The 15,683-nt window shown below is 42.8% G+C and overlaps 1 protein-coding gene across 1 annotated transcript; it reads right to left on the bottom strand.

The window, feature by feature from the left end:
• Window positions 1-8,582: 8,582 nt before the first annotated feature.
• IRS4 (insulin receptor substrate 4) lies at window positions 8,583-12,413 on the bottom strand. The gene has a single exon (XM_069464420.1). It carries the CDS (start codon window positions 12,411-12,413, stop codon window positions 8,583-8,585), a length of 3,831 nt encoding a protein of 1,276 aa, XP_069320521.1.
• Window positions 12,414-15,683: the final 3,270 nt, after the last annotated feature.

Here is a 15,683-nt window from a genome sequence, read left to right as displayed (position 1 = left end):
ATATCCTTATATGTTCATATATAGCACACCGCATGTGCCTTAAAGGGGATTTCTTACTATCTTATGACTTTTCCAAAAACATGCAGATTACACTCCATGTAACTACCCTATTGATATTATACTATATCTGAAATTAGGGGCATTTGTGCTGTTGGGGTTGTTTTTCTTTCTTCTTTCCTTTTCTCTTTAAATGACAGAGACTCTACCAAAAATTTGATTCATATTTCCATTGTTTTCCTGTAACACCTACACTAGCATCAAGTGAATAGTTGATAACCTACTAAAACCTGGCAAATAATTGTGTAATTTCAAGTTTATTTTACAAAATATATTTGTCAATTCTTGGTTAACTATGCTAGTAGAAAGGAATAACACTATCCAAAACCAGATAATCCCAAAATAATTTAACTGGCTTTTGAAACGCATTATGGGAACTTGAGCCACAGATTTGCCTTTATAATCCTGTTTTACTTAGGCCAATATTAAAATGGGTTTACATTCCCTGAGCACATTCCAAAGAACAGCATAGGGAAGCAACTCAGAAGCTTGCTGGGTGGCAAAAAAAAAAAAAAAAAGCAATTCAGAATTAAAACGTGGTCATGAACACTCTGCAAAATGAATATTAAAAACTGACAATACCTTAGATTTGTCTCCTGTTCATTTTTATATGATTTCACTACCAGAAAAGTAAATGTCGACACTTTTAAAAATGTGGTCTGTTTTTGATGTATTATTCCCATTTGATACTGATAAGTTATAAATAATTACCTTATTGTATATTCTTATTTTCCAATTAATCAAAGATTTGTTTTAATGATAAGTTAACCCCACCTCTTTTAACGGGTGGTATACTCTTCAAGTAATTTTTCTCTGTAAGAAAGAAAACCTCAATGGACCGTGATATGTCAAAACATATCCAGATCCCTCCTATCAAAATCTGGCAGGTAACATTTTCTTCTCCAAAACAAATGAAGTAAACTTTTTGGTCTTAATTTGTATAATGATATAAACCCAAACATTAATCTTTAATATCCTAATACAGCACACGTGACTTCAATATCCCTGGAAATTTGTAGGGTGAGCCAAGAAAGCAGTTCCTCCAGGGTATTTCAGAGCTCTTTATATGAATCATAAACGTGCTTCTATTAGTTTGAAGTCCAAAACAGAAATGGTTCTCCTGCTCAGAGAAACGTGAAACTGTAACAGTATATCCAGTTATTTCCTCATTCTCTTTTACCCCACAATCTTGTCTTTATCTTTTCAACTCTGATTTTCCTAGAACTCAAAAACATTTTTCAAGTTCTTTTGATTCCTCACTGCTGTTCATTAGTCAACACGTTATCCCTGCAATCAACTGGTAATCACATAAGCAGGGGCACACAAGTAAAGCACTGAAAGCAAAGAAATAAAAGTGAAAGGAAATGAAGAGAAACTTCCGGAAGCATACACCCAAAAGATGAATGTATCATACTGCAATTTTATTATTTAGCTTTGCATTGCCTCTGGAGTATATGTAATTTTTGGTTTTGTTTTTGTTTTTTTCCAATAAGAATAGGTCATCACACCTTTCTGTGCCCTATGAATGTATAGGAGGATGATTCTCTAGGACTTGACAAAAATTAAGTGCTGTCCATAAAGGGTAAAAACTAGCAATAATCACTGCTAGTCTTTACAGCACCAATCATAACAGACTGTTATCTCCTTCATAGAACAGATCATAAAATACCCTTGTCCCCACGATGGCAACAGTTTTGTGACAGAATAGTCAAAAGAATCTGTAAGGGAAATGGATGACACTTGTAGACCTCCAACTCCTCAAAGGTCAGCTCAATTGTTTTACACCTGCCCTTCCCTAGCACGCCCTGGGCCACTTACACATGGGCATTCCAGTCTTTATTATCTGGATACAAACTATTTGGGGATCAGCTACAGGATTTTCATCCTAGATCAGCTTCTCCACTACCTCCCAACACACACTTGGGCCACTTCACTCTGCTGCCTAGTTACTGCTGACTTAAAGAATGCAAGTTACTAGAATTCTAATATAAGCAGTCTACAATTTAAGAAAACAGACATATTCCAAGGTTCACTGTTTAGCTGAAATTCAGAATAAATTATCTTATAAAACAATGGCTTAAATAAATGATAGATAGGTTACAGCTTTGCCTGCACATGCCTATATTTAACCTATGCAGTTCCTGAACTATCAGAAACTATTTTGACTAAATGACTCTGTCGTCATTTCTGTGGGAAGATGTATTTGAAGTTTTAATTTGGGACTCCAGGAAAATACGTCTTCTAGCCGTGGCAATAGGAATAGTGTCCCTTAAACTCAAGAGGTTGGAATAGTTGGCGGCAGGGTGACAGTGGAAGGGAAACTATGGTAAGAGCTGCAGCCAAAATAAGGACTTCTGGGGGGGGGGAAGGGTGGCGCTGAGTGTGAGGACACGGTAGGTGTGCCTTTAAAGCTGGAGGCAGAACTTATTAAAAAGCAAGAGTTAAAATCATATTTGCTGGTCAGACTTTCCAGGGCATCATAGGTGCACATGTGAGCAATTTTCAAGATGAATTTAGAGATAGAGACTTCATTGATATTCTCTCTAAGTTTCAAGTGTACACGTAGAAAATTAGTAATTATAGAGAAGCAAATAGTATAAATTGTAAAAAACTACCTAAAACAACTACAATTTATGGGGAATTGGATATTCAGTAAATCCAGAAGGTCTGGCTAGCATCAAACATATTGTGGTCAATCCAACCATGAAAATAGCTTTAAACACCGGTCCAGCTGCTTCTGTGCCAACAAGTGAGAGTAGAGCAGGCAGCAGCACAGCCCTGGATCTGTTCAACAAGGATCCCTACAAGGAAGGCTGTTCCTGCTAAGTAAGTGCAAGCGGGCAGGAACTAGGAGCAAGTAACATCTGGGGAAAGAAGTGCTCTGTGAGCCCTGTGGGATTCCCATTGTGGTCCTCTCCTTTTCAGCCAGAGAGACAGGAAAGGGCATACTTTTCTGAAATTAAGGGCACAAGTCTGGCAAAGGGCACATGAGGATAAGACTCACCAAATACAACCAATGCAACCCTAACCTATAAGAAAGAGGTATCGGGAAGCTAAGGAAAAATAGCAGTCACTTTCTCATTTCACTAAATAAGTATTTAAGTACATATTTTCCAATCTAAAAGGAATTAATTCCTCAGCCAGAAGTCGAAAGGTGCCTTCTAAGAGAATGCAAACCTAAAATAGTATATATGTCTACACTAAAAAACAAAACAAAACAAAACAAAAACTTAAAAATTCCTATTTCTCAAGTGTTGAGCCTACTTTTCCAAAAGAAGATGGAAATGTAAGACCTATAGCTGCATAACCAATAATCAATGCAAAATTGCTAGAGAGTACATTTTAAGTTCCTATGGCAAGCACGTCATCTTGGCAATTTTGTCGATAGCTTTAAAATTAGTAATCTGACAGTTGTGGTAAAAATTGAGTGTGTTACAATGTATTCATTTCATTATTATAAAAAGTAGCTTCTAAATTTCTCGTTTCTCACTCAGGACCAAGCAATGTTTTCTAGTAAATGATCCCCACCATAAGAGTTTGGCAGCACCTCTCAGACAAAACATACTGCAGGCTTTAATTAAGCATTTTACAAAAGCCATTTTCCAATACTGCCAATAAAATGTCTGGGCTATTTTTACATAGTCTTAAAGCCTTAAAAAAGGTGCTAAACCAAAACGAATTTAATTTTAAACGAGGATTTTTATGTCCCAAGGAGAGGATTTGATTTTCAAGGCTTCTAAAATCTACTTGCCTGACTGCCAAAAGCAAGTTTACTTTTTAAACAAAAGAAGAGCATCTATTTCTATAGTGCTTTTTCTTCCACCTGTCTTATGTTATCCCGTTTTGCCCACTGTGATGGTTTAGATTGGAATATCAGATTTTTATACAGAAGGAAGAAATTAAATGAAAAGGCTTTTTGCTATAACTGGCAAATGTCACTGAATTATTAGGAAAACAAAAGAAATCTAACTTCAGTAATGAAATGACCACTAATGAAAGTTTACTGGATGCACCCTCAACTCATATTCTTTCCTTTCCATGTTTCTGTGGGATCTAAATAGATAACACATGCTATTTGTGTTTGGGAGGTAAAGATTAGCTATTTCTCCCCAGATCAGATTTAAAACATTCAATTCCAGCGCAGGTCAAATTCTTTTATTCTAAGAACCATAGCAAACAGTTCAACGTAATGAAAATTACCCAAACCCTGGCAGATGGTCCACAGTTACAATGCCGAATTAATACAACAAAATTTGCTATTATCAAATTGAAGCAAGTTTGTAATTTTTCTCCAATCCTTGCATATATAATAATCTTTCATCAACGGGAAAATGATAAACACCCGATTGCAGGGAAGTGTGGTGTGCTGGGTGGAATGCTGGACTTGAAATCAGATGTATGAGGTAGATTTGCAGCTTCGCCACTTACCTTTTTGACCATGGGAAAATTCTCAACATGGGCTTCATTTCCATTACTTACCCTCCATCAGTAAAATAATGAATGTGAATGAGCTTTGCAAACTATAAGGCAATCTGAAACTTGAAAGCATTTCCTCAATCAACAAGTGGACAATTTAACAACAGTTCCTTTTAAATCACACAAACTATTCCTCACTTCTTCCTATACTGGTCAGCTGCATCTATTCCTACACAAAATTTTTTGGGTCACTCTGAGAAGCCTGAGGTTGTTCCCAAAACAGCTTCCTGCCAATGATTCAGAAGTATTTTGGTTCACGTTTGGTGATTAGGGAGAGGAAAAGAATGTAAGAGATCTTGTTTGAGTTTTTATGCGTGTGTGATATTCTGGTGTGCTTAATTAAAGTCCTGATCCTTGTTTAAAGCAGATGTTTTGCTAGTGGTTGAAATTTTTACCAGGGGAAGCATCACTCTTAGAATGAATGCAAATGAATAATGATTGTCAACAACTTTAGTTAACTTTAATTGAGTAAGGTCCTCTTTAATTGTTATAGGTCAAATGCCTCATTACTCCAAACACTGTCCAATTTTGGGAGATTGAATGTTGCCTAAAATAAGTGACCCATCAATGGTGGCTGGGAACTCTCTGCTATGTGGAGCTTTTATTCTAGTAATTTATAATAATAAGTTCAATACAATAAAAACTTTAGCACCTATAATTTATAGCAACAGGTTTGGCAGTAGTACACTCAAAAGCATAGGCTTTCTTCATGGTGACGACAGTGTCTAAAATTTCAAAAGTTAATTAGTACAGTTTTTTTGTTTTGCTTTTTAATACCAAGTGCTATCATAACATTACTAATTTGGCTGACCAATTTTCTCGCCCCTCCTAGAGCTGCCCTTTTTATCCTCCTATCTCTTGAATAAAAAATCAGGAAAATTTTCACATTTTCACCTCAAGTCATTTTGAACTGTAAATTCTATATCAGGTAAAGTAGTAAAAGAAGCAAACAGTCATACGTGGGTTAAGAGTCAGAATAAACTACATAACAAACAACATTCTCCTCCTAAATGCTAATGCCTGTAACCTATGTGTTTAAAGTGTGAAGACTTCATCGTCAATAAATGATTTAAAATTATTTCATTGATTAAAAAAAAGTCATGTCCAGCTTATATTTCTGGGTGTTTCTAATTGACTTGAACAAATGCCCTTAAAGTACTTACTTCTATCAATGTGACTATAGGTAAATGAGATTACATATTAATTTTGTGTTACATAGAAAAAGCTGTCTCACTGACTTATAATCTCATCTCACTTAAATTATAAACAGATCCTAACTCTGAAAAACCATGTAAAATATTTTAAGTGAAATAAAGCTAACTGAAAAAGAGGGATTTGAGGACAGAGAATTTTAATTTAGCTTTGTGTTTCTAAAAGTAATAATGGTGACAACAATAACAATGATAAAAGCTATATAATAATTCATGTATAGCACTTACTATGAGGCAGGCATTGTTGTAAGCACTTTCCATAAACGAAAATTACTTTTTGAGATATATAACTCCTGATAAAGATTGTGCCTTTGTCCCTCTGTTAAAGCATTTTTTTGGTTTCCTTACATAATCTTTTTTTTTTGTTTCAGTGTTAGATAGGAAGATGAAGAAAGATTAGAAATGAGTGAAAATTATTCAATAGCTTCATAGTAAAAAAAAAAACAACAACAACAAAACAAAATGATCAAAATCTTTCAGCCTGTTCTTAACACTTCGCAGACTACATTATACCATACAATTTATATTGAAATGCTAACCAAAGTCATTTCCTGCAAAGGGTTGTTTCACTACCAACACTATCACCCCTTCCCCCATCATTCCTTTTACATATCTCAGCAAATTGTGTGCAGGAATCACCCTCAGGACCAATTATCTTTTGAGAAACTAAATCATCAGTTTAAACTGTTGAAATTTCACTCCAATATTAATCCAATGACCCAATGAAAATATCTTACATTTATAAAGTGCCTTAACATTCTGAAGGGCTTCCACATCGGTTCTCTTATTGCAACCTTAATGCCTGCCTCCCTGTGCAAGACAGCCTCCTTGCTGTAGTCACTCAATAAAGTTAGGAATTTCCTCAATAAACAATACATTTAGAGAACGTTAAATCTCCAAAATAGCCACAAAGTCATAAATCAGCAATTTATGCTAAAATAGTGATCACTGGATGTAGATAATCCTTGGGAAGTCAGGGTTTATTTGAGGAACAATAAGATTTCACTATTTTTCATATTTGACTAAACAAAGATTAGAGTATTGGAAAGTATAGAAAAACCTCTATGAAAATTCATTCTTTTGAAAATACTACAGGGACATAGGCAACTATGTATCATCTACATAAAAATTATAAATGGTGTTTTCAGCAATTAGTTTTAAACAATAGCTTGAGACCAGTTTTCAGGTGGGCTTTACAGAATAAAATAGATCCATTCCTAAAAAGTTGATTATGAATTAAATTCTTGGAAATGGAATTATATATTTTGAGCACACGGTTATGGTAGTAGTGGTGATCCTGTGTGTGTGTGTGTATGTGTGTGTCTTGGGGAGGGAGCTTACTATTTAAAAGAGATCTAAATTGAATCCTTTGGCAAGTCAAAGCATCCTTTTGTTGTTTTAATGATCACTCTTTAACATGTCTGTGCTGCAAATGTGAGATTTTGTATGGCAAGTTTTCTATAGCAGGGGGAGAAAGGGGAGGTGGGGGGGCTACACCTGCACTAAATAGGGAGCTTGTTAGGTGACTGTTGTGATCAGTCCCCGACTTGTTCTGCCTGATCAAGCACAGTGGGCAGAGATCCAATCACAAAAGCATTCCACAAAGCAAGCAAAGCAAAAATCTTCACTAAACTGACTACTGGAATGAAAACTGCTGGGGTCCATCCCTTCCCTTCACTGGGAAAGAAGCATATTCCTCTAAAGAGGGAAGGCAGTTGAGACTATGGAAACATCATCTTCTGCAATCATTTCTTGAGACTGTCTCAAGACACACTGATGACAACATTGCACAATGCTGTACACAGATTTACTCTAACTCTTGTTTTCAAGCCCAACAGCTCCTACTCTTACTTCTTCCTTTGGAAAAATAGCCCTTTAAAACCTTCCACTGTTCCAGGGTAGGCTGCCCCTGGGGTCAGGTCTTCTCCAGCCTTATGTTGCTTTCTTTGATTTCCCACAGGATACACCAATTAGATGTTTTAAAGACTTTTTAAGCCTTTGAAACAATATTCATATCCATTATCAAGTTGTCACCACACCCTCTTTTGGGAGGGTGGAGGGATAAAAGAAAATGAGGCACAGCATATGTGACTTGTATGTCACCGGTAGTGACAGAGAAAAGGAACACTCAAGGTTTCTGGAATTTATCCTGTGTAAAAACAAACAATAACAAATCAACACAAAAACATATTCCAAAGCCAAATATTGTCTTCTGTTAATCACCTGTTGTTTTGGATTATTTATGCTTTGTTCCCCCCTTAGACATTCACCCTAACAATTGGGATTTAACCTTCTTGGTAAATCACAGCAAACTAGCATAACAATGACTGTTTTTAAAAAATAACTTTCAGAGGATATCCTCCCCAAGGGTAAACAGCTGATTGCTACTGCTTAATATTCTGTGCTCTTATTAAATTTCTGTATTTAAATATGGGCATTTCTAGTAAAGCAGCTTTTAGTTGTTGATTTGAGAACAAGTTGATGGAACTCAATTCACAGATGTGTATGTCCTGCTTTGCATTATCATTTATTGATGGGGAAGGATGTTAAAAAGCACCCTCATGCTACATGTCCTGTCCCCCTTACGTTTTTACTCCTAAGAAACAGAGCCAATGTTTAAATGATAATCGGTTCTGTCCAGATAAAGAAATTGATGATTAGATAAAGACTTAAATTTTGGCAGAGATCAAAAGGGCATTGTGTGAATAATTAAACCTGAATTCTACCCTCCATGCCAAATAGCACCAATTAATGAAATATTATACCCAAACACTATAGACTGTAGCGCACCAATTCATTAAACCATGACTACTAACTTTAGGAAAATTAATTCTAAAATTACCAACCTCTTTTGGGAGAGTCGAATTTGTTGTCAGGTCTGGTGAAGTCCATTCTCACATAAGTGTCGTCGTCGTCGTCGTCGTCAGAATCTCCTCTCTCCGGGGGTCTTGGCACCCGGGGACCGCGAGGTGGTGGGGGGGGAGCAGCAGCACTGGCAGCAGCGGCGGCAGCGGCGGCAGCAGCAGCGAGAGCCCCGCCCGCCCCGTTTTCACCTCTGACAAGGTCTGCGGGTGGGTTTGGGGCTCCCAGGTTCCAGACAAAGGCGCTATTCTGGGTCCCCCTTACTGCTCCGGCATCAGCAGCATTAGCAACAGGTTGATACCAGCGGGCGGAGGCGGAGTCAAGTCCAGCCGCGGCCTCCCAGCCGGCAGCTGTTGAGCCGATTCCCGGGGCGGCGGCGAGCGCGGAGGCCGCGGCTAAAGCCCGGCCCACGGCTAAGGTCGGCGCTGCCGCGAAAGCCGCAGCCGAGGCTGAGGAAGCGGAGAGTTCTCCCTCGAGGCTGTCAGTAGGAAAAGCAGAGACAGCGGCTCTGGCGGCTGCAAAGAAACTTTGCGAACGGCTTTGAGGGCGTCTTCGCTCTCGCTCTGCCTCCTGCAGCAGCCTAGCTACAGGTGGTGGCAGAGAGCATCGGCTGGGGGACAGAGAAATGTCCATACAGCACTCAGAAAATGGGTCGACCACGTAGATTCGACCAGTTTCAGCATCATAGCGAATGGCACCCTCAGCAAAAGGCAAGGCTGGTGTCATTGCTGGGTTGAAAATTATTTCAATGTAGTTACCATCTGCCTCATTAGCATTGCTACCTGTAGCACGGCGGGGAAGAAGACGAAATGGCCACCTAGAGCCGTCCAGAAATAGAGGGCCGGCACCTCTTAAAAGATCTAAGAGGTCGTTTGCTGAATTTAGAAATGGCACTCCGAACTCAACATTCATGTAATTAGAAAAGGCTGACTGTCTGGGGTCAGCAATTATGCCCCACGAATCTGGCAGTCCTTGAATAAAGGGAACTGGCCTATTGCTATCTCTTTTAGTGAAGTCAATGTTGACGTAGTCATTAGAGCCGTCAGCTTCTCTCTGCTCATGTGTGGGCTTTTGTGGTTTTGGCTCAATTTTATTTCCTTTTATAATAAAAGACAGTCGGTTAGGTCTCTTAGCCTTATTCTGTGGGGGCCCATCATCCAAAGGCTTTGAAGGTGCTTCCCTATCTCCAGGCTTTGAGAATAACCCCTCAACTGACGGCTCTGAAGCTGCATGTTTGGGGTCCCAGTTAGATGAGATTTCTTTTTCTAGGCCCCTCCCCAGAAACTTTCCAGGTAACATTGGTACATACTCACTGTGGTCACTCTGTCCCAAAGGGGAGCTCCGAAAAGGATTTGGCAGAGAGAAGTAGGAGCTCCAACTTTTGGAGGAAGAGTCCCCCTCAGGATTCTTGGGGTTTTTTGGAATTGCACCTGCTCCAGGAGCCATAAACATATAGTCACTATCACTGTCATTGTCCTTTGAGTCATCCTCTTTATTAGGATCGGGTGTTTTTGGAGGACTTGGAACAGGTGGTAGGCTCATTCTGGGAAACATCATCATGTACCCTCTTGAATCTTCAAAAGGTGATCGAGAATGGCGTTTTGAAGCAGAGACATTTTGAGGAGCCATTGGCATATAATCACTGGAGCTTCCAAGAGGGGAAGGCACCCCTGGCCTCATTGGCACATATGGGTCATCTTCATCTTCATCAAAAGCTCTGGCTCTGTAGGGCCCCCGAGCTGCACCTTCTGGGGTCTCTGTGTGTTTCACTTCTTTGGCTTCTTTTCGTTCTTTCGTGGCTCCTCTGTTAGCACAAAAATAAAGTCGGAATCTTCCTCCAGACTTCCCTTTTCCACCAGTTGCTCCAGCTGGCGGGGGTGGGGGTGGGGGTGGTGGAGGTCCTGACATTTGCTGTTGCTTGCTTTGAGTTAATTTGCCAAAGGAGAATCTTTTTTTCAGAGATTTTCCACGTTCACCATCACCTTCGGCGCCTTTCCCACTTCCTGAGCCCTTGCCCCCGCCAGAGTTCTTGCCACTGCCTGAGCCATGTCCATCTCCAGGTCCCCGGCCACTGCCTGAGCCGTGCCCACCTCCAGCTCCCTGGCCACCACCTGAGCCACCTGCAGTGCCCTGGCCATTTCCTGAGCGCTGGTTTCCTCCTGCACCCTGGCCTCCTGAGCCCTGGCCACCTGAACCCTGGCTGCCACTTGAGCCCTGGCCACCTCTGGATCCCTGTCCGCCACCTGAGCATTGGTTTCCTCCAGAGCTCTGGCTACTGGAGCCTTGGCCACTTGAGCCCTGGCCACCTCCTGAGCCCCGGCCATTGCCGGAGCCCCAATTGTTCATGGGCATGTAGTCACCTCCGCTTCCTTCCTGACCCTCTTTGCCCTGAGGATTGCCTTCCTCCCCAGAGTTGCCAGAGCCAGATGCTTCAGAAGACTGGCCAGCTCCGTCGTTAGGGGCTTCTGCAGGGTTTGGAGCATGTACCGGGCTGGGTGATAAGCAGCGAAAAATGTTGGCTGGCACTGAAATCGCCCTCCTGGACCTGCGCACTCTGGGCAGGTGCGGTCTTCCTCGCCTGGAGGGAGGCACAGGCTCGCCAGGTGTTACGAAGCGTCTGGAGAAGAGCATCTCGTCTTCCCCATCACCGAGGGCTCTGAAGTGGTAAAACTGCTCAAAGCGGGACCTTCTGAGCCAGCCGCCGGGCTGGAGCGGCAGCAAGCCCAGGTGCCTCCTAGTGGAGAGCAGGGTTAACAGGTGGGCGCCGATGCTGATGCTGTAGCTGCGGCAGCGAGCTCTGTACTCATCTGCACACAAGGCTCTCATCTTCTCCAAAAACAGCTCGTGCATGTTTTGGGCCACCACACAGTCATCGACCTGCATCCAGAGCTCCCCCGGACCGATAACGGTGGACCTGCCGACTTCCAAGAAGAAATACTGGTCCGAGTGCCCGCAGCGACGGATGCTCAGAAGCTGGACGACTACACTAGCCACTTCGGTGTTCAGCCTCACAAACACGACCTCCTCGTCGGTTAGACACAGCCGGAACACGCCGCTCAGCTCTTTTCTGTGCCCCAGCCCCCTGGGTTTGACTATTACCTGCCACACATCTTTATAGAAGGGTGGCTCCGCCGCCGCTGCCGCCGCCAGCGCGGCCGGATCTCCGTCCGGCTGCGCGCCCAGCGTGCCGCAGCGGCGGCGTTTGCTCTCGAGGATGAGGCGGCTGAGCAGCAAGTACCAGCTTTCCTGCTCCGACTCGTTCTCGGCCACCATTGCGAAGTACTCGTCCTGGGTAAAAAGGGCAATGAGGTACCGGTACCTTGCATCTGCTCGCTGGCTCACGGAGAAGCACTGGTATAGGGTGATCACGCGCCGCGGTGGAATCAGCGCGGGGACCGCGGCGCCTGAGGCGGCCGCCGCAGCTGCAGCCGCCGCTGCGCGGACACTGTGGCGGAACTTCCTGGCATTTTCGTAGTATTCCAGCCGAGCTGGGGCGTCGGCGGTCTCGAGTTTGAGCACGAAGTAGCGCCTGTGCCCATGCTTCTGCTTCCGCAGGTAGCCGCGTTTGCAGACTTCGGCCCCGACGGGGAGGTCCTCCTCTTCAGACTCAGAGTCTGACCGGGAGCCAGTGGCCGTGGAGAGCCACATGGCTCCCGGACAAGACGACCCGGTCCCAATGAGTGCGGTTGGGGTTCCCGAAGAAAGAAGCGGGGTGGTCGGCACCGCTGTTAGAGCCGCTGCTGCTGCCGCTGCTGCACCTCTCAGTCTCCTTGTCGCTTGGTCGCGAGCGAAGGAGCAACTCGCCATGGTGATGCGCGATGGTTTTAAGGTGAGCGAGAGGGAGGAGAGTCGGGGAAGGGAGGGCTGAGGGAAGAGGCCGTCTCCCCCCGTGCGCCCGCCCGCCCCAGCCCCCTCCCGCCTCAGCTCCCTCCCGCCTCAGCTTGCGCCCCCGCCCACTCCACTCAGAGCCCGCGGCAGCGGGCAAAACAACACGTGACCGCCGCCTCACGCGGCGGCCGCTGCGGATTCTGCTACCAGCGCAGTGGAGGGGCGCAAGCGGCCACCAGTAGAGGTGTGCAAGGGAGGGGGCGGCGGGTCCGGAAGGCGGAGCCACCTCCAGCTCTACTGGGACCCTCTCAGTGAATCTCCGGGCCTGTGGGCCGCGGGAGGAGGCAGGGCTCTCTGGCCACGCTGATCCTAAATGAAAAGTCCGAGAAGGCACGAGGGGGTGGGAGAAGGCCGGGAGCGGGGAGGAAAGAGCCGCCAGCTCTCGGGGTCGGGTGGCGGCGCCACAGTCGGGGATGGATTGGCTAGAGGGGGCAAGAGGTGGTGGGAGGGGGCGGAGCACAAACGGCCTTCGCGGCGCCAGAGAGCAGAGCTGGCACCTTCTCGGGACGGTTTGTTTGTTTATTTGGGAAGTGGGAGCCAGGTGAAACTGTTGCAAGGCTCTGATTGGTTGGGATTAGAGCCAATGGGCGGGTCCGGCAGGAAGACGGCCCCGAATTCATTAGTTTGGCGGCAGGGAGGGGAGCGAGGGGCGAGGGGGCGTGGCTGGGGTCTTGGAGTGGCTTCACTGCCAGCTAGTCTTGCACTCTGGCGGTAAACAACCCTCCGCAAATAGCTGTAAATGGAGGTGATAAACTCATGCAAATCCCAGAGCCTTGGCGACCCGGGGACCGAGTTGGGCGCCCCCTTACTCCCACCCTGTGTCTCACGTAAATTTTCTGTTCCTGTCACAGTCTGGTCCACTCCCTTCCGCCGTGCACCGGGGGCTCGAGCTTCTTGGGAGAGAGAGTCGGCACCCCCAGAAAACGTGTTAACGACCTGGGCCTTCAGACCTGCCGCCCACCGCGCTGCAGGCACTCCGGAACCCGCGCCACCCCTGACAAAAGCCCGCGACTCTAAGGCACACGAATAACAGCGATACGTTCAAAATGAACATAATTTTTAACCAGAGCGCATTTCTAGCCCATGAGACACAGGTTCGCTAAAGATGTTGTTTCTGGCTATTTATGATGACTATGAAAGCACAAATTTTGGGGGCCTGCACAGTGTACAACCATGTTGAAAAAAAAAAATAGGTCTCGAGTCTTACTGAAATACACCAGTGTTGAGTTGGTGTGACATTTTCCTGTGGAAGATGCTTTGAAAGGTGCCTTTAAAGGAATCTCAAAATGTTAAGTTTCTTTCTCTGAGCGAGACTGAAAAACTTTAGAAAAATAAAAACTCGTACCTAGAACAAAGGACCATACCGAATACATAGCCTAGAATATATTTCACATCCTCGCGTCAAAAAAAGAGAAGATCTTTGCTGCATTTCAGTCTACAAGTTCTGCATTTCAGAACTACTTCCTCCCTTGTTTCTGGAAAAACTGCTGGAGTGTAAGTGCAACCTCCCTGAACTAACTCTCTCTCTCATTCTCTTTCTTTCTCAGTTTGTCTTTGACTAGGATTTCAGACTCTTAAGGGTGGAGATGATCGGAATGACCACATTTTCAAAGAAAGATTTTGGGGGAGAAGGGGAGGGAAGATATATGGTATTTCTCTCTAAAAAAATGGAATTCCAGTTCACCCTTGCCCTAGGATTGATACCACAAATGGTAGTATTTATAAAATCTAACAGTAAATTAGGCAATGTCTACATTATAAAAATAGACACCATCTATGCCCTCTTAAGAATTTGCTCTTTGTTAGAATAAACATATTTGAATAACTGGCGCCTTTTTGATGCTCCAATTTGGGGGAAAATTGGTTTGGTTGCCCCTGACATATTAGAAACAATCATTAACATTCCCTGTGCTGCCACTGGTTTGTAAGCGCAGTATATCCATGGGTGCTGGGAGCAGTCGTGGTTTCTGAAAGGAACTGGAGGCAGAATGAGTGGCTGCTCCAAGAGCCCTGAGTCGGACTGCTACCTACTTGTTTCAGCTGCCTAGTCACATATGTACAAGATTCACTACACTTACAACCAAAGATAATGAATATTCTCATTTGGGATTTTTATGGTTGGCATTATGATATTTTGTAAGTCTTTACAAGCACAAGGTTTTGCTTTAGATAGAAATATGAAAACAAAGTGCTTCAAGTAACAACATGTTTTAAAATATATTGAAAACATTGAAATGCATATTAAATGAAATTTAGAAAATACTGAAAAGAGATTTAAAAATCCTCATGTCCTTTTTTCCTATGCATATAGAGTTTTTACATAGAGCAGTGGGCTTACAATATGTATAATTTTGCATCCTGTTCTTTTTACTTAGCATTACATGATAACATTCCCCCATATTATTATGGATCAGTCTACACATCATTTAAAATGCAGCATAATATTCCACACAGCTAATGTATATAAATGTACTTAAACTTACCTATGCTTTGGGGTATTTATATTGTTTTCAATTTTTTCAATATCACAAATAATGCTGCAAAGAATATCTTGCACCTACAGCTTTTTAAAAAATATTTAGATTATTCCCTTAGGGTGGAAACCAAGAACTGGAATTAGTAGGTTAAAAGGTATGAATATTTGATATATTATTTTTCAAAAATATTTTATCAGTTTACCCTGTCACCACACTGATTGCCAACACTGGACATTCTTATTTTTTAAAAGATCACTGATAAGATGGGCGAAATGGTATTCCACTGTCCTTTTAATTTGCATTTTTGTTTACTAGTGAGATAAAACATTTATATATATTTACTGACAGTGCATTATCTTCTGTAAAGTGTTTTTTATGTCCTTTGCCTTATCTGTTGGATTCTTAGTATTTTTTTATTGTGTGACTTGTTTACATAATAAATATATTAAAACTTTGTCATATTTGTTGCAAGTTTATTTTCTAGTCTATTGATATAAAACATCACGTTTAAACCTAATTCTCTTTTATTTTGAACGATGTGTAGGTTTGGCACAGTGCAGCTTGTAACACAGTTTAAAAGGGATAAACACAAATGTTACCATGTTCACTTCTAATCTTTTAAAATATCTCATATATTTAAGCTTATATGCTCTTTTAAAGGAAGAACTAAGTTTATTCTCATGTCAACAAACTATAAGAGAGCATCTAAATA

This window comes from Eulemur rufifrons, chromosome 30, assembly GCF_041146395.1.
Source record: "Eulemur rufifrons isolate Redbay chromosome 30, OSU_ERuf_1, whole genome shotgun sequence".
In the NCBI taxonomy this organism is placed as follows: domain Eukaryota; kingdom Metazoa; phylum Chordata; class Mammalia; order Primates; family Lemuridae; genus Eulemur; species Eulemur rufifrons.
The sequence above is the reverse complement of the archived record's forward strand: the minus strand, read 5'-3'. Positions and strand labels throughout refer to the sequence as shown.